The sequence below is a fragment of the Camellia sinensis genome, chromosome 11, assembly GCF_055761805.1.
Source record: "Camellia sinensis isolate YWXY chromosome 11, ASM5576180v1, whole genome shotgun sequence".
Classification (NCBI taxonomy): Eukaryota; Viridiplantae; Streptophyta; class Magnoliopsida; order Ericales; family Theaceae; genus Camellia; species Camellia sinensis.
Genome location: NC_138971.1, coordinates 150,442,611 through 150,469,622, shown reverse-complemented (window position 1 = coordinate 150,469,622; position 27,012 = coordinate 150,442,611). Strand labels below are relative to the sequence as shown.

At 38.2% G+C, this 27,012-nt stretch overlaps 1 protein-coding gene across 1 annotated transcript; it reads left to right on the top strand.

Annotated features, from left to right (window-relative positions):
• Nucleotides 1-21,465: 21,465 nt before the first annotated feature.
• On the top strand, nt 21,466-26,517 carry LOC114314537 (uncharacterized). Its single transcript, XM_082895869.1, is given in 6 exon segments — nt 21,466-22,094; nt 24,686-24,722; nt 24,924-25,160; nt 25,464-25,511; nt 25,946-26,114; nt 26,117-26,517. Coding segments are annotated over 6 exon segments (978 nt in total). The 5' UTR covers nt 21,466-21,768; the 3' UTR covers nt 26,278-26,517.
• Nucleotides 26,518-27,012: the final 495 nt, after the last annotated feature.

Genomic DNA, 27,012 nt, shown 5'->3' with positions numbered 1-27,012 from the left:
GGGCTCACGGCCGCGACTCTGAAACTTCTGAACGAGCACGATATGCAACGTCACCGAGCGCTCAATCGGTGATGTCTGAGTCTTAAGGTCGGTCAAAAATGGGGTGTCTACAACCACGTTATAAGTTACATGTGTGCCACATCTGCTAGTTCAACATCTGTTAATGTTCAAGCGCCTCCCAAAGCCCATCACATCAATTGCCCCTAGTAGCCTCCTCTCACAGTGAATATGTATAACAACAACCTCCTTAATTAGTCATGCTAATTCTTTGATTTACATTAATTATGTGTTTATGTGCTATTATGTGCCATGTATGAAACGAAATGTAGTATTGTGAACAGATATGGTTAGGATATGAATTGAACCTATCTGTATCAGAAAATTTATATTGGATAAAATTAAATGTTTGGATAGGTAATTAGAGCCTAATCCATATTGGTATAATTAAGTTTAGTTTAGTTTATATTCATTTAGGTTATGATTAAGTGAATTGGATATAATTTAACCTTGTAATTAGTCAAGCTTAGGGACTTAGAGATGAATTACCTTTCTTAAACTACTCATCAAATGAAGTATGAGAAGAAAGAGACTTAGTGGACCTTGTAGAGAGAGAGAGAGAGAGAGAGAGAGAGAGAGAGAGAGAGGAAACTCTAGAGAGCTCTAGAAGAAGAAGGGGAAAAGATGAAACAAGCAAATCTTCATAGATCAATCCTTTAAGGTAAGAATTTCTTACTAATCTCATGAAATTAAGGCTTAGACACTCATCATCTTGAAAGATTGAAGCTTAAATTGAATGGATTCATGATTGTTTAAGGGTTTTAAGGTCAAGTTTAGAGTGAGAACCTATAAGAACATAAAAGAGAGGAATTAAAGAAATTAGTTCAAGATTTGAACATGTATGGCATAAGTTCATGAAAATCATAATCACAAACTTGTTTTCTTGCATGGCCTCTCATGATTTCAAAGGAATTTCTACATTTAAGTTTGAGTTGAAGCTCTCAAAGTTATATTATAACCCCTTTACAAAGTTGTTATTCACTAGGCTCTAACTCACCATTTATATATGTATATAGGTGATCAAGTGCAAGATCGGACTTAGGGGTTGTTTGGGGTGTCCTAAATGAGTGCACTTTTTGTCTTTTTGGACTAAAAAATTGAGGAAGAAAATATGGATGTTTGGGTTAACTTTTTAACTTTTTATAGAAAAATGTGTAATAAAAAATTGTAAAAATTGATTTGTAGGGAAAAATTAGGATTGGGAGTTGTGCAGCCGTAATTGTTGACTTTTGGTTAATAGTGTTAACTTTTTAACTTTTTAAGTAACTTTTTGACTTTTTTGCAATATGCCAAACTTGGCCTTAGTGGCGTCGACCTGAATTCTACTTTTTGTCAAGCCAACTTTCGTGTCTCATTGCAAGGTTCCAAATGGTCAAGCTTCAAGGTTTCATGGGTGGTTTTGAATACACCCTTTTGAATTTTGATCAAGTGTATGAATGTTTTTATTTTAAGACTGGTTTTGTTATTGGGATTAATCCCTAAGTTTTGTTAATGTGTTATACACAAGCTTGACGTGGATCTACGTGAACATAAGTTTAATGTTTGGACTTATGTGTATATATACATATATAAGGGCTCGTTTGTTCATTTAAGTTTTCACAGCTCATTGGATATTATACTTTATTAATTATACACTTTCGCCAGCCCTAATTATTGCATTACTGTTAAGCAAGCCTTTGGTAATCTCAGATTACTGGCCGGTCACTTCTCTAATCCCATGGGATGTGGGTTGGGTTGTGACAATATGCCGTTTAATATCGCCCCTAGTAAGCCCTTTTTGTTTGCCCTAGCAACAAACTCTTCTTAATCGGCCATAGCAGGCTTTTATTATTTACCCTAGCGGCAAACTCTTCTTAATTGCCCATAGCAGACCCTTATCGTTTGCCCTAGCAACAAGCTCTCATTTATTTTATTTTGTTTTGTTCTTCTAAACTCAAGTTAGTTTACCTACTTAAGTTGAGGAGACTATTAAAGTATATTTAGAATATATTACTTTCTATATTTGTTAGGTTTCCATATTTCTATATATTTATTTATTCCTATGATATTGTTGGCTTTTTGGCTTTTCGAAGGGTATTTTTGTAAATGTGAGCGTGCCAGCAAGGATCAATCAGTCCTTACAGAAATTGTGATTGCCAACCAATTATCAGACGATTGTGTTTTAGTTTTTTTCAGCCTCAATGAAGAGGACTTTTACTGGTGGCTTGACTTAGGAGAAATTAAGAGAAATAACAGTAATATGAAGAACAATTGAAGTATTTCATAAAAATGAACACTTACAATGGTCCGAACTCAGCCTCGGAGAGGTTTACAACAGCAATCTACTTGAATCTACTTGAAGCTACTCCTATGAATCGAAGTGCAATGCGGGTATTTAAAGTGCAGGTATTTAAAGAACAGGTATTTAAAGACTGGAAATGTAAAAGACTGGAAAAGAAAATATATGAAGTAAATGACTAATTTGTATGATCTGAGTCCTTTTCTTTCTGGGGGCTGCCCTGCTATTTATACTCGTCAGTGATGACCTTCGAACTGCACTTCGAACCGTCGAACTGCTCCTCCATGATTGCTGATCATGCTTCCTTACAAGTAGCTCCATTAGGCCATTACTGGCAGTTGAACTTCCCTCTTGTACTTGAATTTGAATATGAGTAACTGTTGAAGCTATGTCATCTTGCATCCCGTTATTGATCTAGTGTTACTCAGATCATGTGAGAACCAATATTTATTGCCACGTGTACGATCAGGATTGAAGGCTTGAATAACCTTCCTTTATTACCCTTACTCTGCCACGTGTCGAACTGTAACTGGCTTTTACAAAATATGTAGCCAACATTACCCCCCGCACTAATATACCCAATACTTGGCGATATTAGTGGATTACAGTTTTCCCGCGCCTCTAGAACGTGTATGGAGTCCAAATTCTGGAAACACAACCGTCATCCATTTGGTGATCATTTGCATTAACTCGTCGAACATCCCAATACCTTAGTATTCGAACAGGCTATGGCTGCATCAACTTCCCTTTCTTCTGATCAAGCATATGAAGAGCCTTTGAGTGATGTTGTTCCCCCTCGAAAGAACCTCCACGCATTCATTAGCCACCTTTACCCGCCCTTCTCTATTCAGGTAATGGAGGCTTTTGCAGATTATAAACCTTTGGACTACGAACACATTGCCTTTAATCCCTCGGTTTACAAACTTACAGATACAAGGAGTTCTTCCCCTAAGCTCCCTTTGTATTTTGACCGAACTACTCTCAAGCCTTTGCTTCGACAAGTTGCAAATATGGACTTAGGAAACTCTTCTTCACAGACCTCTGCATGGGATGAAGCTGTAACCTCTTCACCCTCTGGGGCTTCTGGCTGGACAAGCTAGTCAACTCCTGAGACTTATGATTTAAGGGAGCGAATCAATCACCATTTTGTTGAGTTCACTGACCCCTTGGAGTTTCCCTCCTACGCTCGAAGCTCAGTGGTCTACCCTTATGTGCCCATTGACCTTCGACGTAGCTTGGAAGAGACTCTGCTTGTGGCTTGGTATACTTCTTCCATGCCTACAAAGATAATGCACCCTGCCCAGCGTCCAGAAGAAGCACAAGGGTACACCCCTTCATTCTTAGCCAAGAAGGCGAAGATTTGTTCTTCTGATTGGCTTGATTACATTAATGCCTTTGTTCCTTCTGCTCCCGTGCCATCTCCCATGATAGAGGCATCCACACCCTCTTCTGCATCTTCTGAGATAGAGACATCTACTCCCTTCCCTTTGTCTTCTGAAGCAGAGCCATCTACTCTCTTCCCATCTTCCGAAGCAGGATCATCTTCTCCTTCTCCTTCTCCCATTCTTTCCTGGACAGAGAAACTAAGACTTGCCCTTCCAATGGACAAAGTTTTTCCACCTTACCAACCTCCGTCACCCCCTTCTCCAGCCGAGCGAAAGCAAGCTCAACTTTTGCTCGCGGCTTTCTCCCACCTGCCTTTCAATGTTCTTGAGGATGACATTCCTCTTAAGAACTTTCAATGGGCTTGTGATGTCCTGACTAGGGGTCATGTCCTCAACCCTCTTGCCCAAGCAGAGCTTCATTTGTTTTTGGACCAACTCCCAGTGCTCCTCTACTGGCATCGGAATTCTAAGATCACCATCCAAAATCTGGATCAACTTTTATCTCTCCGAATTCATGCCCAGTATGAAGCAGAGAATTTTATCGAAAAGTTCGATGACTTCAAGAATAAAGATTCTGCGTACTGGGATGATTTGGTTATAGATGAATTGGAACAAAAATCGAGGGAAGAGGCTTTCGAAACAAAGGCTGAAGAACTCTATTATGAAGTGAGAGCTCATCACCTTATGCAATCAACTTTAGAAGAGATAGAAGAAATGATAAAGAAAGAACAGAAATTTATTGACCATTGCTGGACAAAATTTCATGACCTTGTTATTTATTCTATTCCTTATTTTTATGAGCTTGAATTTGTACCCAGATAGGGTTACTTAATGTAATCATCTTGGCTTTAATATAAACAAAGTCTTTCTGTACTTAACACTGTTTGACTCTGTTTCCTTTCATCTCTAAAAGCTAACTCATAACTTCGAATTGAACAATCTCATCCTTCGAGTCAATTGTTTAATGAAATACTAAAAGAACCAACATGTCTTATTCCAATTTGTGGAGTAAAATTGACAATTCTGGCCGATATCGTCTGGAATTAATGCTTTAAATTTTAACAATATTACCCCTCAAAGCCAATTACGACCAACATATGGTCATGGTTAATATAATCAATCAATTTCAAATTGACCATTTTTTTCTTTCGAAGAGTAATATGTATAAAAAACCAACAATTGGTTTTGATGCTTTGAACAGTGTTTCTCATACTTAGAGAATACTAGGGTTTGCTCCGAAGGTCGTTACTTTGATTCATAATCCCTAAACAGGTCTTTAAACCCTTTGAAATAGACCAATAATCAAGCAATTTAGCACCTTTACACATATAATGGGCTTCGAAGCCGGCTTATGTATTTCGAAGCCGTTGTTATTTGATTTTTTGGCGCCAACATCTTGTCTTTGAAGCCATATATTTCATTTCGAAGCTGGCCCCAATCCCGGAATAAACTCTTCCCTCCAAAACTATCAATATTGGAAGAGATTCCTCGCATTCATACTTTTAGTACTTAACGACTCACGGGGTATAATTTCGGACACAAAGATTTTAAAACCCTCTCGTTTCGTGTTCCGAAATCTCTTGCCTTTTACAAACCCTTCTCTCTACTGGTTCCTCTTTGCTTCGGTCTTCATCTTCTGAAGAGTGTATCATCAATGGCTTCTTCTTCGCAAAAAGTGCCAGCCCCAGAGCGCGTAGGCTCATCTTTAGCTTTGAAGAGGCTTATTGACGCAGAATGTGAGAAGTACAAGGCTGGAGAGAAAAGTGTTATCGATGGGCGTATCTTCGTCCCTCGCCATCATGAGCAGCAGGACTACGTGCTCGGACCAATTTTCAAGGAAGTCCTTACTGAGCTCCCAACCTTTTATCCGCGTCTGGTGGACCAACGTCTCCTTTATGAAGGTGGCCTTGACTGGAAGAACTGGAAAAGCAATCGTCCTCATCGATGCTGGCCCACGATAAGACCGGAATGGCAAGAATGGTATGATCGGATCATTCCTGCTAAGACACTGGATCTCCAAGAGCTCTGCCTCCTCGATGCCCTTCGACTATCTAGGGTAACTATCTCAGAGGACCCTTTCCTAGTTCCTACTGCTTTGTGCTTTTGGAACCCCGTCTTCAATTTCTTTCAATTCAGATGTGGGATGATGGCCCCCACTGTTCTTGATATTTTCCATCTATTAGGAGTATCCCCCATTGGTACCCCCATCACACCAGATTTTCCTGACTTAGCAGTCCCTTTCTCCCTCCCCTCTCTTAATTCATCTTACAGTGATTTTGTTAGAGCCGAGAACAAAAGAGTGGGTCCAGTAACTGATAGGGAATTCTTTTCCTTTTTATTATATTGGCTTTGCAAATTTCTTTTCTGCACCTCCTCCCAAAGAATCATGCCTGAATTTGCCCCTCTTGCCAAAGCCTTGGTTTTGCAGAAAAGAGTAGCCTTAGCCCCATACATTCTGGGTCATGTATATAGAGTTTGTTCCCTCTTTTGTGAGAAACCCTTAGATGTTAATCAAGGGGGACCATTTTGGATCCTTCAGCTTTGGCTCTTTGCCTATTTTACTGAACTTCAATCCAAATGTCTTAAATTTTCTGGGTTACACTCTCTTACTCATGGCATAAAACTAGCCAATGCTTCACTTTATCCAGCTACTTTTGCCTTTTATTTCTCCTTCTTTCATCAACTACCAGCTGCTCTACCTGATCACCGTTTCCGTCCCTTCGAAGCTAGCATAGGTCCAGCCTGGTTGAGCCACTTCCTCAGTGACAGGCTCTGTGCCTTGCCTATTCACAAAGATATGTGGGCTTCCCTACTGATCCCTAGAGAATTGTTTATTGGGACCACCAACCCCAGAGCCTATAAATGCATAGCTGAGCCTTATTGTCCTGCTCAATTTGCTAGACAATTTGGCCTCACACAAGGAGTTCCAATACCTCTCTGCAGCAACACCAATCTAACTCTGACCAAGAGAGATTTGAAGGTTCGAAAGTCAAGGCTAGAAGAGGCAACCTTCAAGTTTATGGATGACCTGGCCACTTTTGAGTACATCCCTTTCATACCTCAAGGCACCTTTTTGAAGAGATATCAGAGTTGGTGGGTGAGTAATATGGAAGTTTATTTAGTTGAAGGTGATCAGAAACAAAAGAAGCAGAGACTGCTTGAGCCTGAGAAGAAAACAATTAAGGTGCAAGAAGAAGAAAAAGAAGATGCAAAAGATCAAGAGCATGAGTCACCCTTGATGAGGAGAAAAAGGGCGATGGATTTGCCCCAAGAAGAGACAACCACTAGGGAAGTAGAGGAGGAGGTTATTTTTAAGGAATCCGAACCTCAGGCTGAAGGAGCTGAGGAAACAATTGCGGAGCAGACAATGCCAATTCAAAGAAAAAAGAGAAGAAAGATTACTGTCACTTCTTCTGAGTTTGATATCTTCCCTTCCCACTTTGATGAGGATTCTGATTCTGAGACAATTGCCCAAGCCATAGGAAAGAGAAGGAAAATGACTGCTTCAACTACTGCCTTGATTGAAGATCCTCTTCATGAGGCAGCCGCCAAGGCCGTGGAACAAGAACATTCCAAAGCCATAGTCGTCTTTGAAAGGGCTGAGAAAAGACGGCAACAACAAATTTTAAGAGAGAGAGCTGCTGCTGCTGATGCATTGCAAAGGGAACTAGCCAGAAAACAACGGACTGCTGGACACTATTCTCTCCGCAGTTCTCCCATCAGTACCAGTGCCTCTGGAACAAGTAATTTCTTTCATACCTCTGCTGTTTTTACTTTGTCAGCTTGTGGTATTGAAGTTTAACATTGTTCTGCATTTCTTCCTTTTGCAGCGACAACTACTGCACTCACCTTTCCAATAAGGCCTTCCTCAATTTCGGTTGAGGTTGATCAAATGCAGAATGTCAGGGTTGTTCGAATCGTACTTCCACTTCCAAAGCCTATATTTGACGTACCTTCCTTAAGTCCCAGTATTCCTGCATCTCCTTTTCTTGGATTAAAGCCATACCTCCCTTTTTTGGCTCGTGACCTACCTCAGTCTACTTTTCCTTCGAGCCTTGCTCTTTTTCCGTCCTTTACAGAAACTTCAACTGCTGCTCCATTCCCAGTGGCAGTTGATTCTTCCATAGAGGACAATGGTAGCTCTTCAATTTATGGCTCATCACCAATGCCCACTTCCAGCCCCTCTTCACTTGATTTGCTGGTGGCCAAGACCATAGAGGCTGCCAAAGATGCTCCATCCGTTTCTCCTATCCCCATGCAGCCCTTTGCGTCTTCCACCACAACACTCTCTATGCCCTTCATGTCAAGGGACGAGGTAGACATCTTTGAAGGAAGACTAGCTAGTCTCGTTGACATACCTTCTACCTCTCCCACCTCTACTGCTGAAGCTGAGCCATTAGCCTTGGCTGACTCCCTACTGGAAATCTTCAAGAGTTCTCCTTCCTCCAGCAACAAGCCTTTTGCACCTTCAGTAGATTTGGACACATGCTTGCAACTGTTGACTTCTTTTTCAAGGATCCCCTTCGAGGCTTTACAAAGGCCTATCATCAGGAATGGGTTCCTTCAATGCTGTAACATCGCTGAGCAGTCTGCCATGAGTGTCTCAAGTCATCTATCTCAGGCTGCAGCTACTATTGATTTTTATCTCAGCATTTGCCATGCTGCTAAGACTGCGGATGAGAAGCTGGCTAAGGACCAGAGTTTTGTTTCTCAAGTGCATACTGAAGTATCAACTCTGAAAGAACAACACTCTTTTGCCTCCCACTTTCAAGTCCAACTTCTGGAGAAGAAAGCTCAGCTTGAAGAGGAGTTAGCCGCAGTAAACCAAGCCTTGGTTCGAACTGATAAGAAACTGCACATCACCAATCAAGGGCTGGCTAATCGAAAAGAAGACATGGCTGTGGCTATCTAATTATTTCCTTCCCTTAGCAATAGGAAAGCTATTGTACAAAAACAATTAAAGCATTGTAATGATTTTTGGGCCAATTTGTGGCACAATGTACTTGATTCTTTATGAAAGCACAATATTTTGTATATCATTTGAGCAAGCTTGTGTTTTTGCATATGGTGTTTACTCTATCCCTTGTGTTTCCCAAATGGTTGGAAAATAAGGTTTTAAATATCTACCATTAATCTTTTTGGGATGTACATAACCATTCAAATTTCTTAAATGGTATGCTCCAAAAGGCAGAACCCTATGAATTTGATATGGTCCTTCCCAGTTAGGTGACCATTTGCCAAACTTATGGCTTTTAATCCCAATTGGGAGTATTGTCTTCCATACCAAATCACCTTCATCAAAGCCAATGTGTTTGACTTTCTTATTATAATTCTTGGCTGCTTTCTTCTTTTGGAAAAGAATGCTATTTAATGCCAAAATTCTGACTTCATCTATGCCTTCTAATTCTAAGCACATACTTTGATGGTATTGTTCAGGATTCAATTGATCTTGACATCTTATTCTCAAAGATTTAACATTAATCTCTACTGGTAAGACTGCATCATGTCCATACACCAAGGCATAGGGAGTGACTCTTGTGCTTGACCTCGGTGAGGTTCTATATGCCCACAGAACATCCAATAATAGGTTATGCCAATCCCTGGGATTGTCATCCACAACCTTTTGTATTCCTTTTTTCAAGGACTTATTGGATGACTCAGCTTGACCATTAGCTTGTGCATAATAGGGTGTGGAATTAACAAGACTAATTCCAAATTCTGCCACAAAAGCCTTCACCATCTTCCCATCAAACACAGTTCCATTATCAACTGTTATGGTTTGCGGGATGCCAAATCTATGGATCAAATCTTTAATAAAACCAATAACCTCTGTTTGGTCTACAGCCTTGTATGGCTTAGCTTCGACCCATTTAGTGAAGTAGTCAGTGGCCACTAGAATGAAACAATAATGTTTCGAAGAAGGTGGGTGTATTTTTCCCATCATATCCATGGCCCACCCTCTGAATGGCCAAGGCTTCACTACTGCATGTAGGTCAGTTATGGGCGCGTGCCTTATTATGCCATGCTTTTGACATGCCTGACACCCCTTTGCATATTCTATGCAGTCTTTAAGGATGGTTGGCCAATAATAGGAATGCCTTCGAAGCAACCACCTCATTTTTACACCAGGTTGATGAGCACCACAGATGCCTTCATGAACCTCAGCCATGGCTGTTAATGCTTCTTTCGGGCCTAGACATTCTAACAATAAGCCATCTCCCCCCCTTTTGTAGAGAGCATTACCATATATCATATATTGCATGGACTGCAATTTGACTTTTCTACTGGCCTTCGAAGATGGACCAGCCAAGTACTGCATTATTGGATGCCTCCAATCTTGTTCTTGTAAGTCATTATGATTGACTTCCAAGATCATATTTCTTTTATTCAAAGGTTGTATTAATCTCTGATATGTTGTTTGGCTTATGTCCCTTTGGGTATTATCCCTTCTCTTGAAGTTCGAAGCTCTCTGAGCCACATCATTGGCTCTATTGTTCAAGAATCTTGGAACATGGGTTACATTTGCTATTTGAAACTGAGAAAGCAAATGTAATGCAACAACATAATATGGCAAGATACTTATGCTTTGACACTTGAAAATTCCTTTCACTTGGTTAACCACCAATTGAGAATCTCCGAATATGTCAACTGCATGTACTTGTAATCCAATAAGAATCTCTAGTCCCACAATTAAGGCTTCATATTCAGCCTAGTTATTGGAACAGGTAGCTTCATCCACTCTAAAACCATGGGTAGTTTCTGTCCCCTGTGGAGACTTGATTACAATACCAATTCCAATTAACCCATTTGCTTTCGACCCATCGAACCACATTTGCCATGGCTCAACACTGGCCATACCAAGTTCCATTATCTCCTGGCTCTCTGTTTGAGATGGATGATCTGCCAAGAAATTGGCTAAAACCTGCCCTTTTACTGCCCTTTGAGGGACATATTCTAGATGAAATTCTGATAAGGCAAGTATCCATTTGCCAATTCTTCCCCTCAACATTGGTCTAGATAACATATATTTAACCAAATCTGTGGTTGCAATTACCAAGACAGTTGTAGGCAAAAGATAATATCTTAATTTTATTGCAGCAAAATACAAAGCAAGACACAGCTTTTCAACAGCTGAATATTTACATTCACAAGAATTTAAAAACCTACTAAGGTAATAAATAGCTTGCTCCTTGCCTTCTTCATTGTTTGGGCTAAGAAAGCTCCCAATGAATCCTCTGCTGCAGCTATGTACAACTTCAAGGGCTTGTTCCCCTTTGGTGGCATCAGCACTGGAGGGTTAGCCAAGTAGGCCTTGATACCTTCGAAAGCAATTTGATGCTCTGCTGTCCACACAAATTCCTCTTCATCTTTCAGCCTTAACAAGGAAGAAAATACTTTAGTTTTCCCTGCAGTGTTAGAAATGAACCTTCGAAGAAAGTTAACCTGCCCAAGGAACCTTTGTAATTCTTTCTTACTTGATGGGGGTTTGGCTTCAATGATTGCTTTGGCTTTATTCTGATCAATCTGTATTCCTTTCTTGTGAACAACATAGCCCAAGAAATTTCCAGATGATACACCAAAAGCACATTTAAGAGGATTGAGCTTTAACTTGAACTTCCTCATCCTTTCAAAAGCTGATTCTAAGTGAAACAGGTGCTCTTCCATGGATTGGGATTTAACCACAATGTCATCAATATAACATTCCAAATATCCTCCAATAAGATCATGAAAGATAGTGTTCATGGCTCTTTGATATGTAGCTCCAGCATTCTTTAGACCAAATGGCATTTTAACCCATTCAAAGGTGCCAATATTCCCAGGACATCTGAATGCTGTCTTGTGGATATCTTCCTCTGCAATGCAGATTTGGTTATAGCCAGAATGCCCATCCATCATTGACAAGACTTGGTGACCTGCTGAACTGTCTACCAGCAAGTCCACTATAGGCATAGGGTACTCATCTTTGGGAGTTGCCAGATTTAAATTTCTGAAATCGATACATACCCTCATTTTGCCATTCTTCTTGACTACAGGCACAATATTAGATAGCCACTCGACATACCTGGCTGTTCTAATAAAACCTGCCTTGAGGAGTCTAAGGATCTCTTCCTTGACCTTCTGAATTACTTCTGGACTCATCCTCCTTGGTTTCTGCTTGTAAGGCTTGAAATCAGGCTTCATGGGGAGCCTATGTTTCACTAATGACCTATCCAATCCTGGTAGTTCATTATAAGACCATGCAAAGCAATCTTTGTATTTCTTCAGAACAACCAATAGCTGGTTTCTGTCCAGAGCATTCAAACAAGCACTTATATAAGTGGGCCGTTGTACAGAACCTTCCCCTAGATTTACTTCTTCTAAAGGGTCTTGTGCCTGAGGACTTACCAAAGCTTCTTCCTTGATTCCTTCAACCTTCGAAGTAGCCCTCTTGCTTTGTTCTGCTCCTAGGTTCTTTAGTTCAACATCCTTGCCCTCCTCCTCATAGACAAAATCTGTCCATAAGGCGTCCTCCTCCTGTATTTCCTGGACTTTTGTCTCAATGTCCAATGCACAATATTTCCCAAGGGTCAAAATTCTGACCTGTTGCTGTTTCTGCTTGCAGCCGAGTATCATGGCCTCTCTTTCTTGCTCCTGTACTCTCTGGACTATAGTTTCTACATCCAATGTTGAGAATTTAATCAGAGCCAAGGATGTGGCTTCTTGCTTTTCACTTCTTTGCCTATAACCAGGCATCATTGTCATCCTTTAGAACGACCTCTTCATCAGCACTTTCTTGGACTAAGTGCTTCAAGTATGCCACTTCCTCATCAGCCGTCACTTCGGCTGAATCGTCATCTTTCATCAGTATACTGAGCGGTGTCACTCCCTCAATATACAATTTAGCCTCCGCAAAGTCTGCACAGGCTATGAAGGGTTGAGGATCTGCATCGATTTCCTCTGTCTCTCCATTGCCTAAAGCCATCATGATTTTCTGACGCAAGGAAGAAGGCACACATTTGTTAGTGTGGATCCAGTCCCTTCCAAGTAAACCATTGTATTTAGCATTACTGTCGATTACGAAGAATGCTGTCATGCAATCCCTGGTTCCCACACTTAAATTAATGGGTAGAATCCCCTGAGCCATTTGCTTATCTCCAGCAAAACCAGCGATGGTTGTACTGGTTGGGATCAACCTGGGATTCCTTTTCCCTATTTTCTTCAAAGAAGATTTTGGCAACAAGTTTACTGCTGCTCCATTGTCTATCAGGACTCGATTCAGTTGTATCCCATCGAAGAAAGCCTTGATGTACAAAGGCTTAACATGTTGTGTCATGGAATTCGAGGGATACTCGAATGGATACGATAGGTTGATGCTTACCACTTCTTCGCTCTCATATTCATCTTCCATCGGGGTAACCATTTCGAGATTATCTTGCACCATACTTGCTTGTGAGTCTTCACTAGAGATCTGAACTGGATCAGCTTCCTGCCCCTCTTGATTCTCATCTCCAGCTTGAAATTCCTGTGGTAGTATGTGTACCATGTTCACTGATACTGGGGGAAACGAGCCAAATTGGATGGCTGGCTGTACCTGTTTCCCCTCTTGGTCACTTTGGTTGACTTCCTCAGAAACATCCTGCATGATGCATTCTGGTATTTCATTGCTAACTGATCCCTTCGAAGGATCTTTCTCAACTGGCTCTTCAGTCAGAAACGTTTGTTCAGCCATGAAGGCTTCGAACATCTCTTCTTCCATCATTTCTTTCTTTTCTTCTTCTGTCTCACTATCACTCTTCATCAGAGTCTTCTCCAATCCAGCTAAACTAGCCTTCTCTCTGGCTGTTAGTTCAGCATGAACCTTAGCCAATTGTTCTCGGCTGCAGACCACTTTGCTCTGTGGAACCGGCTTTGGAGCATGGTCTGACTTTGGGTTCTTCCTTCCTTCCGTTTTGACTGGTGAAGAATTTTCTCCACCTTCCTTCAGATCTTTTTGGTACTGGGTGTACCTGCGTTGAATTTTTCTCCTCTGTGATCTTGAGATGACTGGGACCATGTCTGATTCCCTCGTCTTTGGGTGTTTAAGCAGCACCCAGTTATTCGGAGCCACCATAGGAGGCTTGATCATCCTGCCTTGGTTTACAGTATCTCCATAAGCAAGCACCTCCCTAGGTTTGTTTTGCATTACAAACCAATCCGGGACTCCAGGCACCCACGAACCTACTGATCCAGATGTGGAACTGTTTCTTTCTACCTTCGAAACCGCCTTCGAAACTGGCTGTGAAGGTAAATGCTTGTTCCTGACTTCATGTCTCGAGTCTGTTTCTGGCCTTTGATGAAAGTGGCCACTTTCAGTTCTGCGTGAGGTTAGTCTAGGAGGCCAATCCCTGGCTTTAATCCCGTAACCTGAACTCTTCCCCAACCTTTTTTCAGAATGGTTGCTTTCTACTTTGTAATAGTTAGGTGGTCTAGACTCATACAAGGACCTCTTGCCTTTAGCATGCATTCTGTCCACTGCAGGTTCAACCATTGATGGTCGCTGCCTATCACTACCTGGATACGGCCTTTTGTTGTAAGCATTGGTTGGCTTAGAATGTCTTTGAACATCTCTGTAGTATTGCTTTCCATCAATTGGAAGCCCCCTCAACCATTTATGACTCAGTCTGCACCTGGGACACATCCTCTGCATTACAGCTGCTTCCAAGGAATTGTCATCTAGTGCTTCTTCGTCAGATTGCTCCTTCTGATGTGAGAATCCTCGTCCAATAGCTGGTGGGTTTCTAGTCTCCTTCTTAGCAGTTGTCTGGTTGGCAGTATGCATTTGCACGTTGACTTCTTCCAACTCCTGCAGAGATAGATTCTGGAAGTTTGGTACAACCACATTAGCTGTGCCTTCTCCAACTTCTGGAAACGGGTTACTATCAATCCCCATGATCTTTTCTGTTTTGGTTGGGAATTTCAGACTTCCTTTCCGAATCTGCTCCTGGATCTTGTCTCGAAAAACAATGCAGTTTTTAGTCGAGTGAGACCAAGAGTTATGCCATTTACAATATATTTTTCCTTTAAGTTCATCTGGAGATGGCAGTTTTACTCCCTTTGGTAACTTAAGAAAATTGGCCGCGAGCAAATGATCAAAGATGTCATCTGCTTTTGTTAAATCGAAAGAGTATTTTCTGTGAAAGTCTTTCTTTTTAAACTGCTGGTCTATAGTTGTATCCTTATGAATTAATGCTTCACAGATTACAGGTTCTTTGCCTACAATCTCTACTGCATCTATTTCATAATTAGGATCTCTATAATATGTCTTATATGATGCATTATTTCGATCTTGTTCCTCTTCTAATAATGCTTCATATCGAGACACCTTATAGGTCAGTTCGACCAAATCTCTGAATTCGGTTGAATCAAACTTCTTTCGAAGCCTGAATTCTAAACCATTTTGAGCCAATCTGACAAACTCTGGCTCTGGGAGAATGACTCTACATTTATTCCGAGCCCTTTTAAATCTGGCAATAAACTGAGTAGCCTTTTCCTCAGGCCTTTGACTCAATCTAGCCAAGTCTGCCATGGAAACTTCTGGCTCTGATTGGAAGAATTGGGCATGGAATGCCTCTTCCATCTGTTGCCAATTTTGAATGGACCCAGGTGTAAGGTTGATGTACCATACGAATGCTCCTCCAGTCAGAGAATTTGGAAATAATCTCAGTTCCATATAATCATGATTAGTGAATTCACCGCATTGAGCAGCAAATCTAGCAATATGCTCTACAGTTGACTGATTTCCAGTTCCATAAAATAGAGTAAAATCTGGTATTCTGAATCCTCTTGGGTATTCATGTACCCTATCTACCCATTCTGGGTATGATTTTCTGTATATAGGAGTCTGGACCCCCCGAGCCATTGGTCCACATATCTCCCTAACAATATCAGCAATCTGGTCTCTAGGGACCATATTTTGTGCCTGCTGAACCACTACTGGAGGGGCAAACACAGGATTTGGTAGACAAACTTATGCTTGTGGTCCTCTTGGTCCATAAGGTGGTAAATTTGGGGCTGGTTGTCCTTGCAGTGCAGGTTGCTGTTGAGGGTATGGGTAACCTCTTTGAGCATGACCTACGAAAGGACCTGCAAAAGGTGCTGGAACAGGTGTTGTGTCTCTGCCATTTGTAGGAAAACCCTCCAACCCCCCGGGTGTAAATTCGAATAAGGGATTAGTGTACCCCCTTGTGCCAGGTATGGCTTCGAACATGGGATTTGTAACCATTCTTATGCCAGTTTCTTGTACTTGGCCAGATCCACCAACTTGTGTGGCTTCATTATTAAGTACTGAGGCATTTTGGCCTGCTATAGGCCTTGAAATGGGTTCATACCAAGACTGAGGTGATGGTCTTTCAAAGTTTTGGGTAGTAGTTTGACCATTAGAATGTCCATTAACTTGCATAGGCTGTTTTTCTCTAGCCAATCTTTGTTGGGGGACATTTACAACTTCCTCCGTGTGTCTTGTGTTTGTTGGTTGGTGGTTATTCATTCGATCCAAAAAGGATGTTGCCCACCTTTCCATTGTGTTCATTAATTGTTGTCCCATGGCATCTACTAAACCATCCCATGGATTTGCTGGTTGAGTAAATGGCACAGTGGATGGTCCAATTCCTTGGTTTCGTCCAATAATATGAACATATGGTTCTTGTCCAGAAGTACTGGTTTGTTCGACCATAGGTTCTGACAATATAGGAGTTTCCACAGGATGTGTTACCACATTATCCTCTGGATTTGGTATTTCTACCTCTCCTTCCACGCCTTCTTCGAAGCGTTCATTTTCTCCTTATCGTCTTCTTCTAGCCATTTTTAATTATGTCCCACTGGGCGTGCCAAAAATATATGTTGGCTTTTTGGCTTTTCGAAGGGTATTTTTGTAAATGTGAGCGTGCCAACAAGGATCAATCAGTCCTTACAGAAATTGTGATTGCCAACCAATTATCAGACGATTGTGTTTTAGTTCTTTTCAGCCTCAATGAAGAGGACTTTTACTGGTGGCTTGACTTAGGAGAAATTAAGAGAAATAACAGTAATATGAAGAACAATTGAAGTATTTCATAAAAATGAACACTTACAATGGTCCGAACTCAGCCTCGGAGAGGTTTACAACAGCAATCTACTTGAATCTACTTGAAGCTACTCCTATGAATCGAAGTGCAATGCGGGTATTTAAAGTGCAGGTATTTAAAGAACAGGTATTTAAAGACTGGAAATGTAAAAGACTGGAAAAGAAAATATATGAAGTAAATGACTGATTTGTATAATCTGAGTCCTTTTCTTTCTGGGGGCTGCCCTGCTATTTATACTCGTCAGTGATGACCTTCGAACTGTACTTCGAACCGTCGAACTGCTCCTCAATGATTGCTGATCATGCTTCCTTACAAGTAGCTCCATTACGCCATTACTGGCAGTTGAACTTCCCTCTTGTACTTGAATTTGAATATGAGTAACTGTTGAAGCTATGTCATCTTGCATCCCGTTATTGATCTAGTGTTACTCAGATCATGTGAGAACCAATATTTATTGCCACGTGTACGATCAGGATTGAAGGCTTGAATAACCTTCCTTTATTACCCTTACTCTGCCACGTGTCGAACTGTAACTGGCTTTTACAAAATATGTAGCCAACAGATATCTTGATTAACACTTTTTATAAGTCCTATATATAGGCCACCTATTGTAATAGTTCAATACAAACGGTATTATTCAACATTATTTAATATATAGAGATTTTCCTTTTTCATACAATTATCTTAACATGACTAACAATAAAAAATGTTATAGATAAAATAATATTAACCATTAATATGGTAGATGAAATAGTGACATGAATAGCACTTTTACTATTCTTGCTTTTGCTATAACTATATACATGTAGAAGATGAAGATTGGAATGAAGTGAAGTGTAAAGCACAAAGAAAAGAAAGAGTAGAGATTAGGAGAGAAAATGGTGAGAATTATACTGAAATATTTAGTTAAATTACTAAATAAATAACAGAACTAGATCCTGAATATCTATATTTAAAAGTTCCTGAAAAACCGAATATAAATTTTTGTAAAATTTAATTCTCATTATATCTTGTGTTCAAATTGCTATACGGTAGCCCCAACTATCACACTTTAACACCTTTTCATTCTCTCTAAATGCAACGCCACAGTTAGCATATCTTTTAATACAAAACAAAATTAACTAAACATTTAAGCTTGGTTTGTTATAAATTGTCATATCACTTCCTTATATTTTATAAAAAATTAAAAAATCACTAAATAGGCAAACTCCAAACACAATCTTAATTATATTCATTGAAGAGATTGTTTAAAGTTGAGTTTTAACTTGCCAAACAAGCCAATATTTATATAGCGATCCCGGGTTTTCTCCTTTGTTGTACAGTATTCCGGACTTAGGTTTCGTGGTGTTGGTTATTGTTTATATCTTGTTCTCGTCCTTCAATTCTTTTAATATGAGTTTTAGAATGTGTTGGGCAGGTTTGTTACAGGTTGGTTGTGTTTAGAAACCAAAAGTTGATGCCCAGATTTTGACCTTCACGCTTGAGCGGGCCCTTGTTGTTGCTTCTCAGCTCGAGCGGGCGTTTTGACGCTCGAGCGTGATTTTTCATCTCTCAGTATTTTGTTCTGCAGGTCGTTGGACGCTCGAGCGTCCACTTTCACGCTCGAGCGGGGACCATCGACTGCAAAACTTCTGGAAGTGTGCATCCGGTGCTAGAGCGGCGCTTTTGACGCTCGAGCGTGAGTCTATGTCTGATGCTCGAGCGGGGAATCCCACGCTCGAGCGAACCTGTTTGTATATCAGTCCGAATTTTGACTTTTTGGATCACTTTTTCGGTGCCTTTTTTCTCTCTAACTTTTCAAAACCTCCATTAGAGAGCTCCTCTCTCTAGATTTCAACTTCTCTCTAAGGTTTAATCTAGTTTGAGTGATCTTCCACCCTTGGCCCTTTGTAAAAAGTGTGGGGTTTGGCTTGCTCTTTATTTTGATTCGAAAATCTTGAAGTTTGGAGCACTTTGGAAATTCTTCATCATCTCCATTTGGTCTCATCTTTTGAGGTAGGGATAACTATTCATTTTTATGATCTTTAACATGAACTATAGTCATTTTGATTTAATGTTTGAGTTGGGTAATTTTGGGTGTTAGGGTTTCAAAATGTATAAAGAGGGGTTTTGTTCTTTTGACCCATATTTGTGTATTATGGGTCTTAAAATGTGGTTATTGATGTTTGTTGTTGATATTTGAGCCTTTGGGTCAATGTTGAGGAAAGAGAGAGAAAAGCCCTAATTTGTTGTTATGAATTAATTTGTATAATTAATTTGGAAGGTTATGAAATCATGAAATTGAGTTAAAATTAATGAAATTGGGTAATTATGGGAATAAATGGTGGAGTCGGATTGCTTAACCACTCACCTTTGAGAATTGTTGATAATTTATCTGTTGATGCATTTATTATCTGTTTAGAAATAATTGCTTTGGGCTATCGGTGGAGGATGGTCTTGATTGTTATAGACACTGTATGATGATTAGGTGAATTAAAACTAATCGGTTGAATATGTCATCGAATATGACGGTTGGAATAATACATCGAATTTGTGTATTGATTGATCGTGTATATGATAATTGTTTATATAAATTGTTTTGTGTGGGAGGAGATATGGGATGTACTCCACGATTTAGGAGGAGATAGAGGATGGACTCCTAAACCGGATATTATTTGGGAGGAGATAGGGGATGGACTCCATTGATACAACGAATCTGTGTATCATTTGTGAAGTATGGAAGTGTTTTATTATGAGTTGCTATCTCATGAGAAGTGTGAAGTATGGAAGTGTTTTATTATGAGTTATAATCTCATTTAAATTATTGATATTGGAAAGGTTTCTGACATGAGCTGTAGTCTCATGGGAATTGTTTGGCCAGGTTCTGAGCCATGTTTATAAATCAAAATTGCTAAGTAAAAGAAAATGGAATGAAACATGGACATATCTGTTATGGAATTGGGTTGTGCTGTATGTTGGTTTATATTAGTTAAACATTTATCAAATGCTAATGTTTTAGTTATTGCTCATATTATGTTTAGCATATCACTACTGGGCGTTGGCTCACTCTAATGGGACATCATTTTCAGGTTCAGGTGATATGCCACCTCCAAGGACGTAGCTTGGGAGGTGTGAGGCTGATAGCTCTTTTTGTTGTTCTCTTTTGTATATTACATGTATATCAAGCCATGAGCTTATTTTGTGTAAAGAGTTAGAACTTTACTTTTGTTGAACCCAAGTGTTGACTTGGAAAGTTGTAAGTCTATAGGGCATTTACTTTTGTTGTCAACATGTAATATCTTTTATAAGAATACTCTGTTGAATGGCAATACGTTCTACTTTCTTAAGTTTATGGATGTAATGAATGCATGATTTATGGGTTTATTTTGAGGGCGTTACAATTAAGGGGTGATTGGATGTGACTTTTTGTTTAAAAAAGTTACATCAATTTTTTTTATTTTTTTATACGTATTTTTATAAAAGAAATAGTAATTAAAATAGTTAATTTTTAGACCAGCTCTAATGAAAAATTTATTGAAAATGCTCTCACAATTTAGATTAATACAAGAGACTTTAATTTGTTATATTACTTTAAAAATAAAAGTATATTACAATTACTATTTTCAGATATAAAATTTTGTAATATTTTGTGTTTGTAGATCAATTTCTTTCTTGTATCAATTAATGTCTTATTTGTCATAACCTAAAAAATTAAAAAGTCATTATCATATTTAAGTCACATCATCTTATTTAAGTCACATCACCTCTCTACCGCATCACTTCAAACTCAATCCATATTTCATAAAAAGTAAAAAAATACACTTATTTAGATCACCATAAACTATTCCTAAAAGGGAGAGACCATCGTGTTGGACTTTTTTTGGTTTATCATGAAATTTATATCGATAATTTGAATTGTGTAATAAGTAAGGTTCGTCGAGTGTTTTATTTCGATAAAAAAGTATGTTAATTAAATATTAATAATTATTTTATCAGATTACATTTGTATAAATAATTTAATTATAAATTATACTTGTCGTTGACATAGATATGATATAATCAAATAACTAATAGATGTCTAATTAACTTAATTTTTTATAAAAAAAAAAAAATTCTATATGTTAAAAAGTTTAAGTGCTTGTTTTTGTTAACTTAAAAAAGTGTATTTTTTTTTTTACATATATATACTTATTTAAATTATATCAATTAATATTTATCAACATTTCTTTTCTATTTTTATAATCATTTTTTCTATTATTTTACATATTTTTTTTTATAAAAATTAAAAAAATACACTTCTTTAAAATCATCCCTAAATCACTGATATAAACTTTGGAAACGTAATTCAGCAACACACTCCAGTTGAATTTTTTTTTTAAAAAACGAAGTCCCAATTAAAATCACAATGTTATGTAGTTCAAATTTTGTAATTTAAAAGTGGTTTAAATGGTCAAAACGACGTTGTTTTGAATACAAAACAACATAAAAATGGTCAAAACGACGTCATTTTAGCCATTTAAATCACTTTTAAGCCACAAAATTTAAATTACGAGACATTTTCTCAATTAAAATGCCTTCTTCTCTCTCTGCAGACAAGTGTGATGAAGTCCTCACATAGGAACAAAAATGTCCTGTATAGAGAGTACCTTGTTACATATACTCTCTGTGTCTATATACTGTCAATACTGACGCTCAGTGAAGTCATTCATTGCTATTCCCAACCTCACCTGACTCTCTCACTCCTCCTTCTCCATTCTCTCTCGCCACCCAACGCTCAACACACAACACCACTCTCTCTCTCTCTCTCTGATGCCAATGACAAAACCAAGCTAAACAAATCAAGAGTACAAAACCCTAGAAAACTCACCTTCTTTACACCTCTCTCTCTGTCTCTCTTTCTCTCTCTCTCTCTCTATATATATATATATAAACATACACATGCATTTATGAGTTGGGTTTTGGGTGACCTTTGTTGGGTTTTTGGCGAATGGGGTGTCTCATTTCTCAGCTGGCCTCCAAATTCGCTTTCTTCCCTCCTTCGCCGCCGACTTACGGGGTGAAGAAGGGCGTCGACGGCAAGCTCACGGCGGTCTATACGGCGGCGTCTATGCCATCGCCGATCGGCGGAGACGAAAGCTCTCTGGATGTGCTTTTGCTCGACACCAAGAAAGGCAACAAGATTGTCGCGTTCTATCTCAGAAACCCATGTGCTCGGCTCACTCTGCTCTACTCTCACGGCAATGCCGCTGATCTTGGCCAGCTCTATGACCTCTTCGTTCAGCTCAAGGCCAATCTCAGAGTCAATCTTATTGGGTCTTTCTTTTCCTCTCATCTCCTCACATACATATATATAGCTTTCATGTTTATCTTCTGACTTCTGGGTTTTGTCTCTCATTTGTCTATCTACTCATCTTTCTAATTTATTTTTTCATTTTAAAATAATTTTAGACTTGGGTATGGTCAATCTCATAAATTTTGTGGTTCTGAGTTCTGGGTTTTAATTTTTTTTAGAAGTTTTTAGACTTGGTATGCTCCCAACTGCTTTGAGAATTAATTTTTTAAGAATAACATTAGAGACTTATATTTTAGATTGATAAATTGAGGTGAATCTTTTATCATCAAATATGTAACTAATCAAACGTCTATTGTAAATTGTGAAATTATTTTATTTTATTTTATTTATATCTCAAATATCTTTTATCTTTTATTTTTTTATATAAAATGCCCATAGAGAGAGTTATGTGATTGGGTGGTGCTATGTCAAATATTTTGGCTTGTGCGTATGTCGGTCTCTCTCTACGCAATTTTCTCCTTTTTCCTGTTTTCACTCCCCTTTGGTAATTCGAGAATTATAAATCTTTCATTATTATTTTCATGAAATTTTTTTCATGATTCAGCAATATTTTGGGTTCTTTCAATTTTAATGATGTGATGGTTTCAACTTGAGATTGATTTTTATGGGTTGGCCCCTTTGATCTGTGAATTTGATAATTACTTTCCTTTTGGCCACCGCTTTTCCTGTTGGCCCGATCCATTCGATAGAGTTGTGAAAAAATAATTATATCTTATAATTTAACAGTTTATAATTTATAACTGTGAACATCAGTTGATTTTTGACTTATAAATTAAGTTTTTCCTTCTCATTCAAAGAATAAGTTGATTTTTGACTTACAAAAAACTATAAGCTGTATTGTTAAGCTGAACTAAACACATCAAGATAGCTTAAATTAAGTTAAAAGCCGAAATAAGCTGGAAATAAGTCATACCAAACAGAGCCTCTGTATTCGTATCGAAAATTTAAATCGTTTAATTTAATGTATAAAATTCATCGAATATATTACTTTTTTTTTTTTTTATAGAAACCAGATTGATTAGATATCGATAGTTATTTGATTAGCTTACAATTATTTTAACGGCAATTATGATTTTAAAAATAAATCATAGACACAAATGCAAGCTAATTAAGTGTCTATCAATATCTGTTTAACATGATTTTTTATAAAAATAATATATTTTACGAATTCTACATATTGAATTATTTAAATTATCGAAATGGATCCAAATTCAGGTCCAACATATCCCAACACTGTCTGGTGGATAGGAGCTGGACTCTTTTATTTTTGTTTTTATGAGTTTCAAAATGTTTTCCTTTAATTTTCATTCCCAACATTAAAATAGTTCGTTAGGCTTTATTTCATCGAAGTGAGATGAAATAGAATGTCTATCCCTTAATTACAGAATAATCATTTTATTACATTGGTGCATGAGTTTCTATTTACCATGTATATATTTTATTTTATTTTATTTGTTTTGTTAATCAACCAAACATAGAATGAACATTTTGATGGGATGATTATTCCATTTCCCTCCATTTCATTAAACCAAATACTACTAAAAGTAAAGTAGGTGTAGGATTCCCTTCTCATTACCAGTCTTTTTCCACCGTTTTCATGTATTTCATTTTCCTTGTCTTTGTTTGGAAAAGTGAATCTTTACTGTAGTTTTTGCGTAGATAGAGATTTTTGTGCTCTCTCTTTTGGGGTTGTGCTTTTGGGGCATTGTGAGTTTTGTTCTTACTTTCACATTATTGTTACTGTTTATAAGCATGTTTTCCTTTTCTATCATCATTTCAGACACAAATTTGGACTTGTTTGGGTTTTGTTTTTTTCACTTGCAGAAGCAAGACTAATGAAAAGTTCGAAAACACCCTCGTTTTGTTTTCATTTTTGTATAAAAATAATTTTCAAAAATTGGAATTCCTAAAATTGGGTTAATTTCAATCCCCCCCCCCCACCAACAACAAAACGGAGTTCACCAAACAAGTTTTCGTGTCTCTGAGGATTACATTGTAATTCTCCGTCTTCTGTATGTCTTTTGAATCTAAGTTGGGTTTCCTAGATGTACTGCACCAAAATTTAAATGAGTTTTAAGAAGCTTTTATTTTTATGTGTTTTCTGCTCAACTACGTAGAGAGAGTGAGAGAGTTGAGTTGAGTTGAGCCGGAGATTGTTTGAACTTGACTTGAAAACTTAGTAAGCTTTAAACGTGTTCAATTCAAGCTTAATTTCTTTACATAATGAGTCAATCTTGAACGAGTTTTTAATGAACCGAATACGAGTCGAGCTCGAGTAAGTTTTTTGTATTGCATAAATACTTATCATGTCGAGTAGCAGCTTGTTTAAGTTTTTAAAATGAGTTCAAGCTTGGCTAGCTTTTATAATGAGCCGATCTTAGATGAGTTTTTAACGAGCCGAATATGAGTCAACATCGACTAGTCTGGTTTGTTTTGCAGCCCTATGTGTGCAGTGTGCATATGTTTCAGTACTTTTCTTTTAATAATGCTTCTGCTCTATCAATTTCTCGAGTACCATTTTGATTGTCTCCATCTCAATTTCAATATGCAGATATGACTACTCAGGCTACGGAGCCTCTTCTGGAGAGGTAATATTTCTCTGTTGAGTTGATATTTGGGTTTGAAAAAGTTTCTTGGTGCCATAAAAATGGGGGGATTTTTTTCCTTAATTATTATTATTTTTTTGGTAGTCCTGACCAATTGGAATGCTTATTCTGGTTTTCTATAAGGTCAGGGTTTGGTTCTATTGATAGCTTCGGTTACTTGACTTTTCTGTTTATGGAATTCAGCCAAGTGAATCCAATACATATGCTGACATAGATGCAGTATACGAATGTCTCGAGACAGAATATGGAATTAGCCAGGAAGACTTGATTCTCTATGGACAGTCAGTCGGAAGTGGACCGACGCTGTACTTAGCAGCTAAGCTGCCAAGGTTGAGAGGCGTAGTTCTCCATAGTGCTATTCTTTCTGGCCTTCGTGTAGTCTGCCATGTCAAGTTCACGTTTTGCTTCGATATTTATAAGGTGAGAAGCACATCTCAGATGGTTTTGTTTATGTTCAAGGTATCTATCATCTGTTCATTTGATAATGCTAATGGATTTTATATATATATATATATAATATTATTTATTCATTTGCTTCTCAGTTTCTTAACTCAACCAAAAAAAGAGAAAAAAATTTAGCTTTTAGGTCACTTTCTTTTTATATCTTTTTCCTTTCTTTTTCTTTTCTCTCCACAAATCCTAGATACAAACACAACCCATATGTATTCGTGATGTATAATTGCATACTTTATCTCCTGCTGTTAATTGTTCTGGTTACTGCAGAATGTTAACAAAATTCGGAAGGTGAAGTGCCCTGTGCTAGTGATACACGTAAGTACTTCTTAGCTGGAATGCCCCGACAATTTGCTTTGCATTTTTTGCTTTTTGAATGAAATCGAGGACTCAAAATATTGGTTTTGCTACCGCGAATATTTGCTTTTTATTGGAACGCTTGTTGCATCTTTTTTTCTTTTTTGAGGGATGGTCATTGATCATTGAAGGAATGCTGATATATCTTTTTCTCTCTTGCCACTTTAAATTACTTTGTTTCACTGTAAATTTTCATTACTACGTCGTAACTTTTTAGTTAATGGCACTTTTGGGGCTTAAATGTCTGGAAATTGGGAAATCAAAAAGATCCCATTATTGGATGCTTTAATGATCTGTGTTTAGTTGATTTGTTTGGTTAATATTCTAGTTGTAAAATTGTGATAATCAAACATTTGGATAATTGTAATATGGGGGTTTTGATCAAACATTTGCAGGGCACAGAAGATGAAATTGTAAACTGGTTTCATGGTAATGGACTATGGAAAATGGCAAGGGACCCTTACGAGCCGTTATGGATTAAAGGAGGTGGACACTGCAACTTGGAGTTGTACCCGGACTATATCCGCCATCTTTGCAGATTCATCCAAGAAATGGAGAACATAACAACAGAAATCCGCCTTCGAAAGATCAAGCAGAGCCTCCGTCTACAGAAGAGGTCTCATTCTGCCAACACGTGCTGTTGGATCAAGTTCCAGCTACCCAATTGCCCAGAATGTTTGAATCAAAGCTGCATAAAATGTTTATGCTGCCCAAAACGGCAATGTAGATGCCCAAAATGCTGGATACCGGGCTGCCTAAAATGTTTATGCTGGTGTTAGTTATGGATCGGTATACAGAGCAATTTTTAATTAAAACAGGATGATGAAGGTGACGAGATTGTATAGATTGCTGAAACTTGCTGACACCCCCTCAAATTTGTGTAGTAGTGTGGAAAAGAAGAGGAAGTAGTTACTCGACAATTGAAACCGATACAGTTTGATTAAATGGTTTCTTGAAATTTGTCGTATGTGCTGTCGTGGATCGTTATTTTTTTTTTTGAATTTATGTAGAATCATGCATTAATCAAGGAAAATTTTATTTCTACGCATCTATTTATCTCAGTACATATCATTTCTCAGAATATACTTATTAATTTGATTTTTGATTATTTTTCTCATTCCACACACTTAATGTTCCAATTATACCTTTATACACCTAAATCCTCCTTTCACACACCTTTACTCCCTTTACCCATCCTTCTTCTCAATAACCTTAATTTTTTTTTGCTACCAGAGGGGTTCCCAAACTGATTACCGCCTTCAATGGGTGTGCTAAACAGCACTTGCACTTCTCCTCCATCAAGAATCTTCGTTTGACCATGAACTCTTTCGCTGCCAAGACCGATTGTTGTACCTACAATTTCACCAGAGTGTCCTTGCAATAGTTTAGAATTAGGGTATGTATATATATTTCAATCCATCTCAAGATCATTGTGTTTAGTCCAAACATCAACAATACTAGA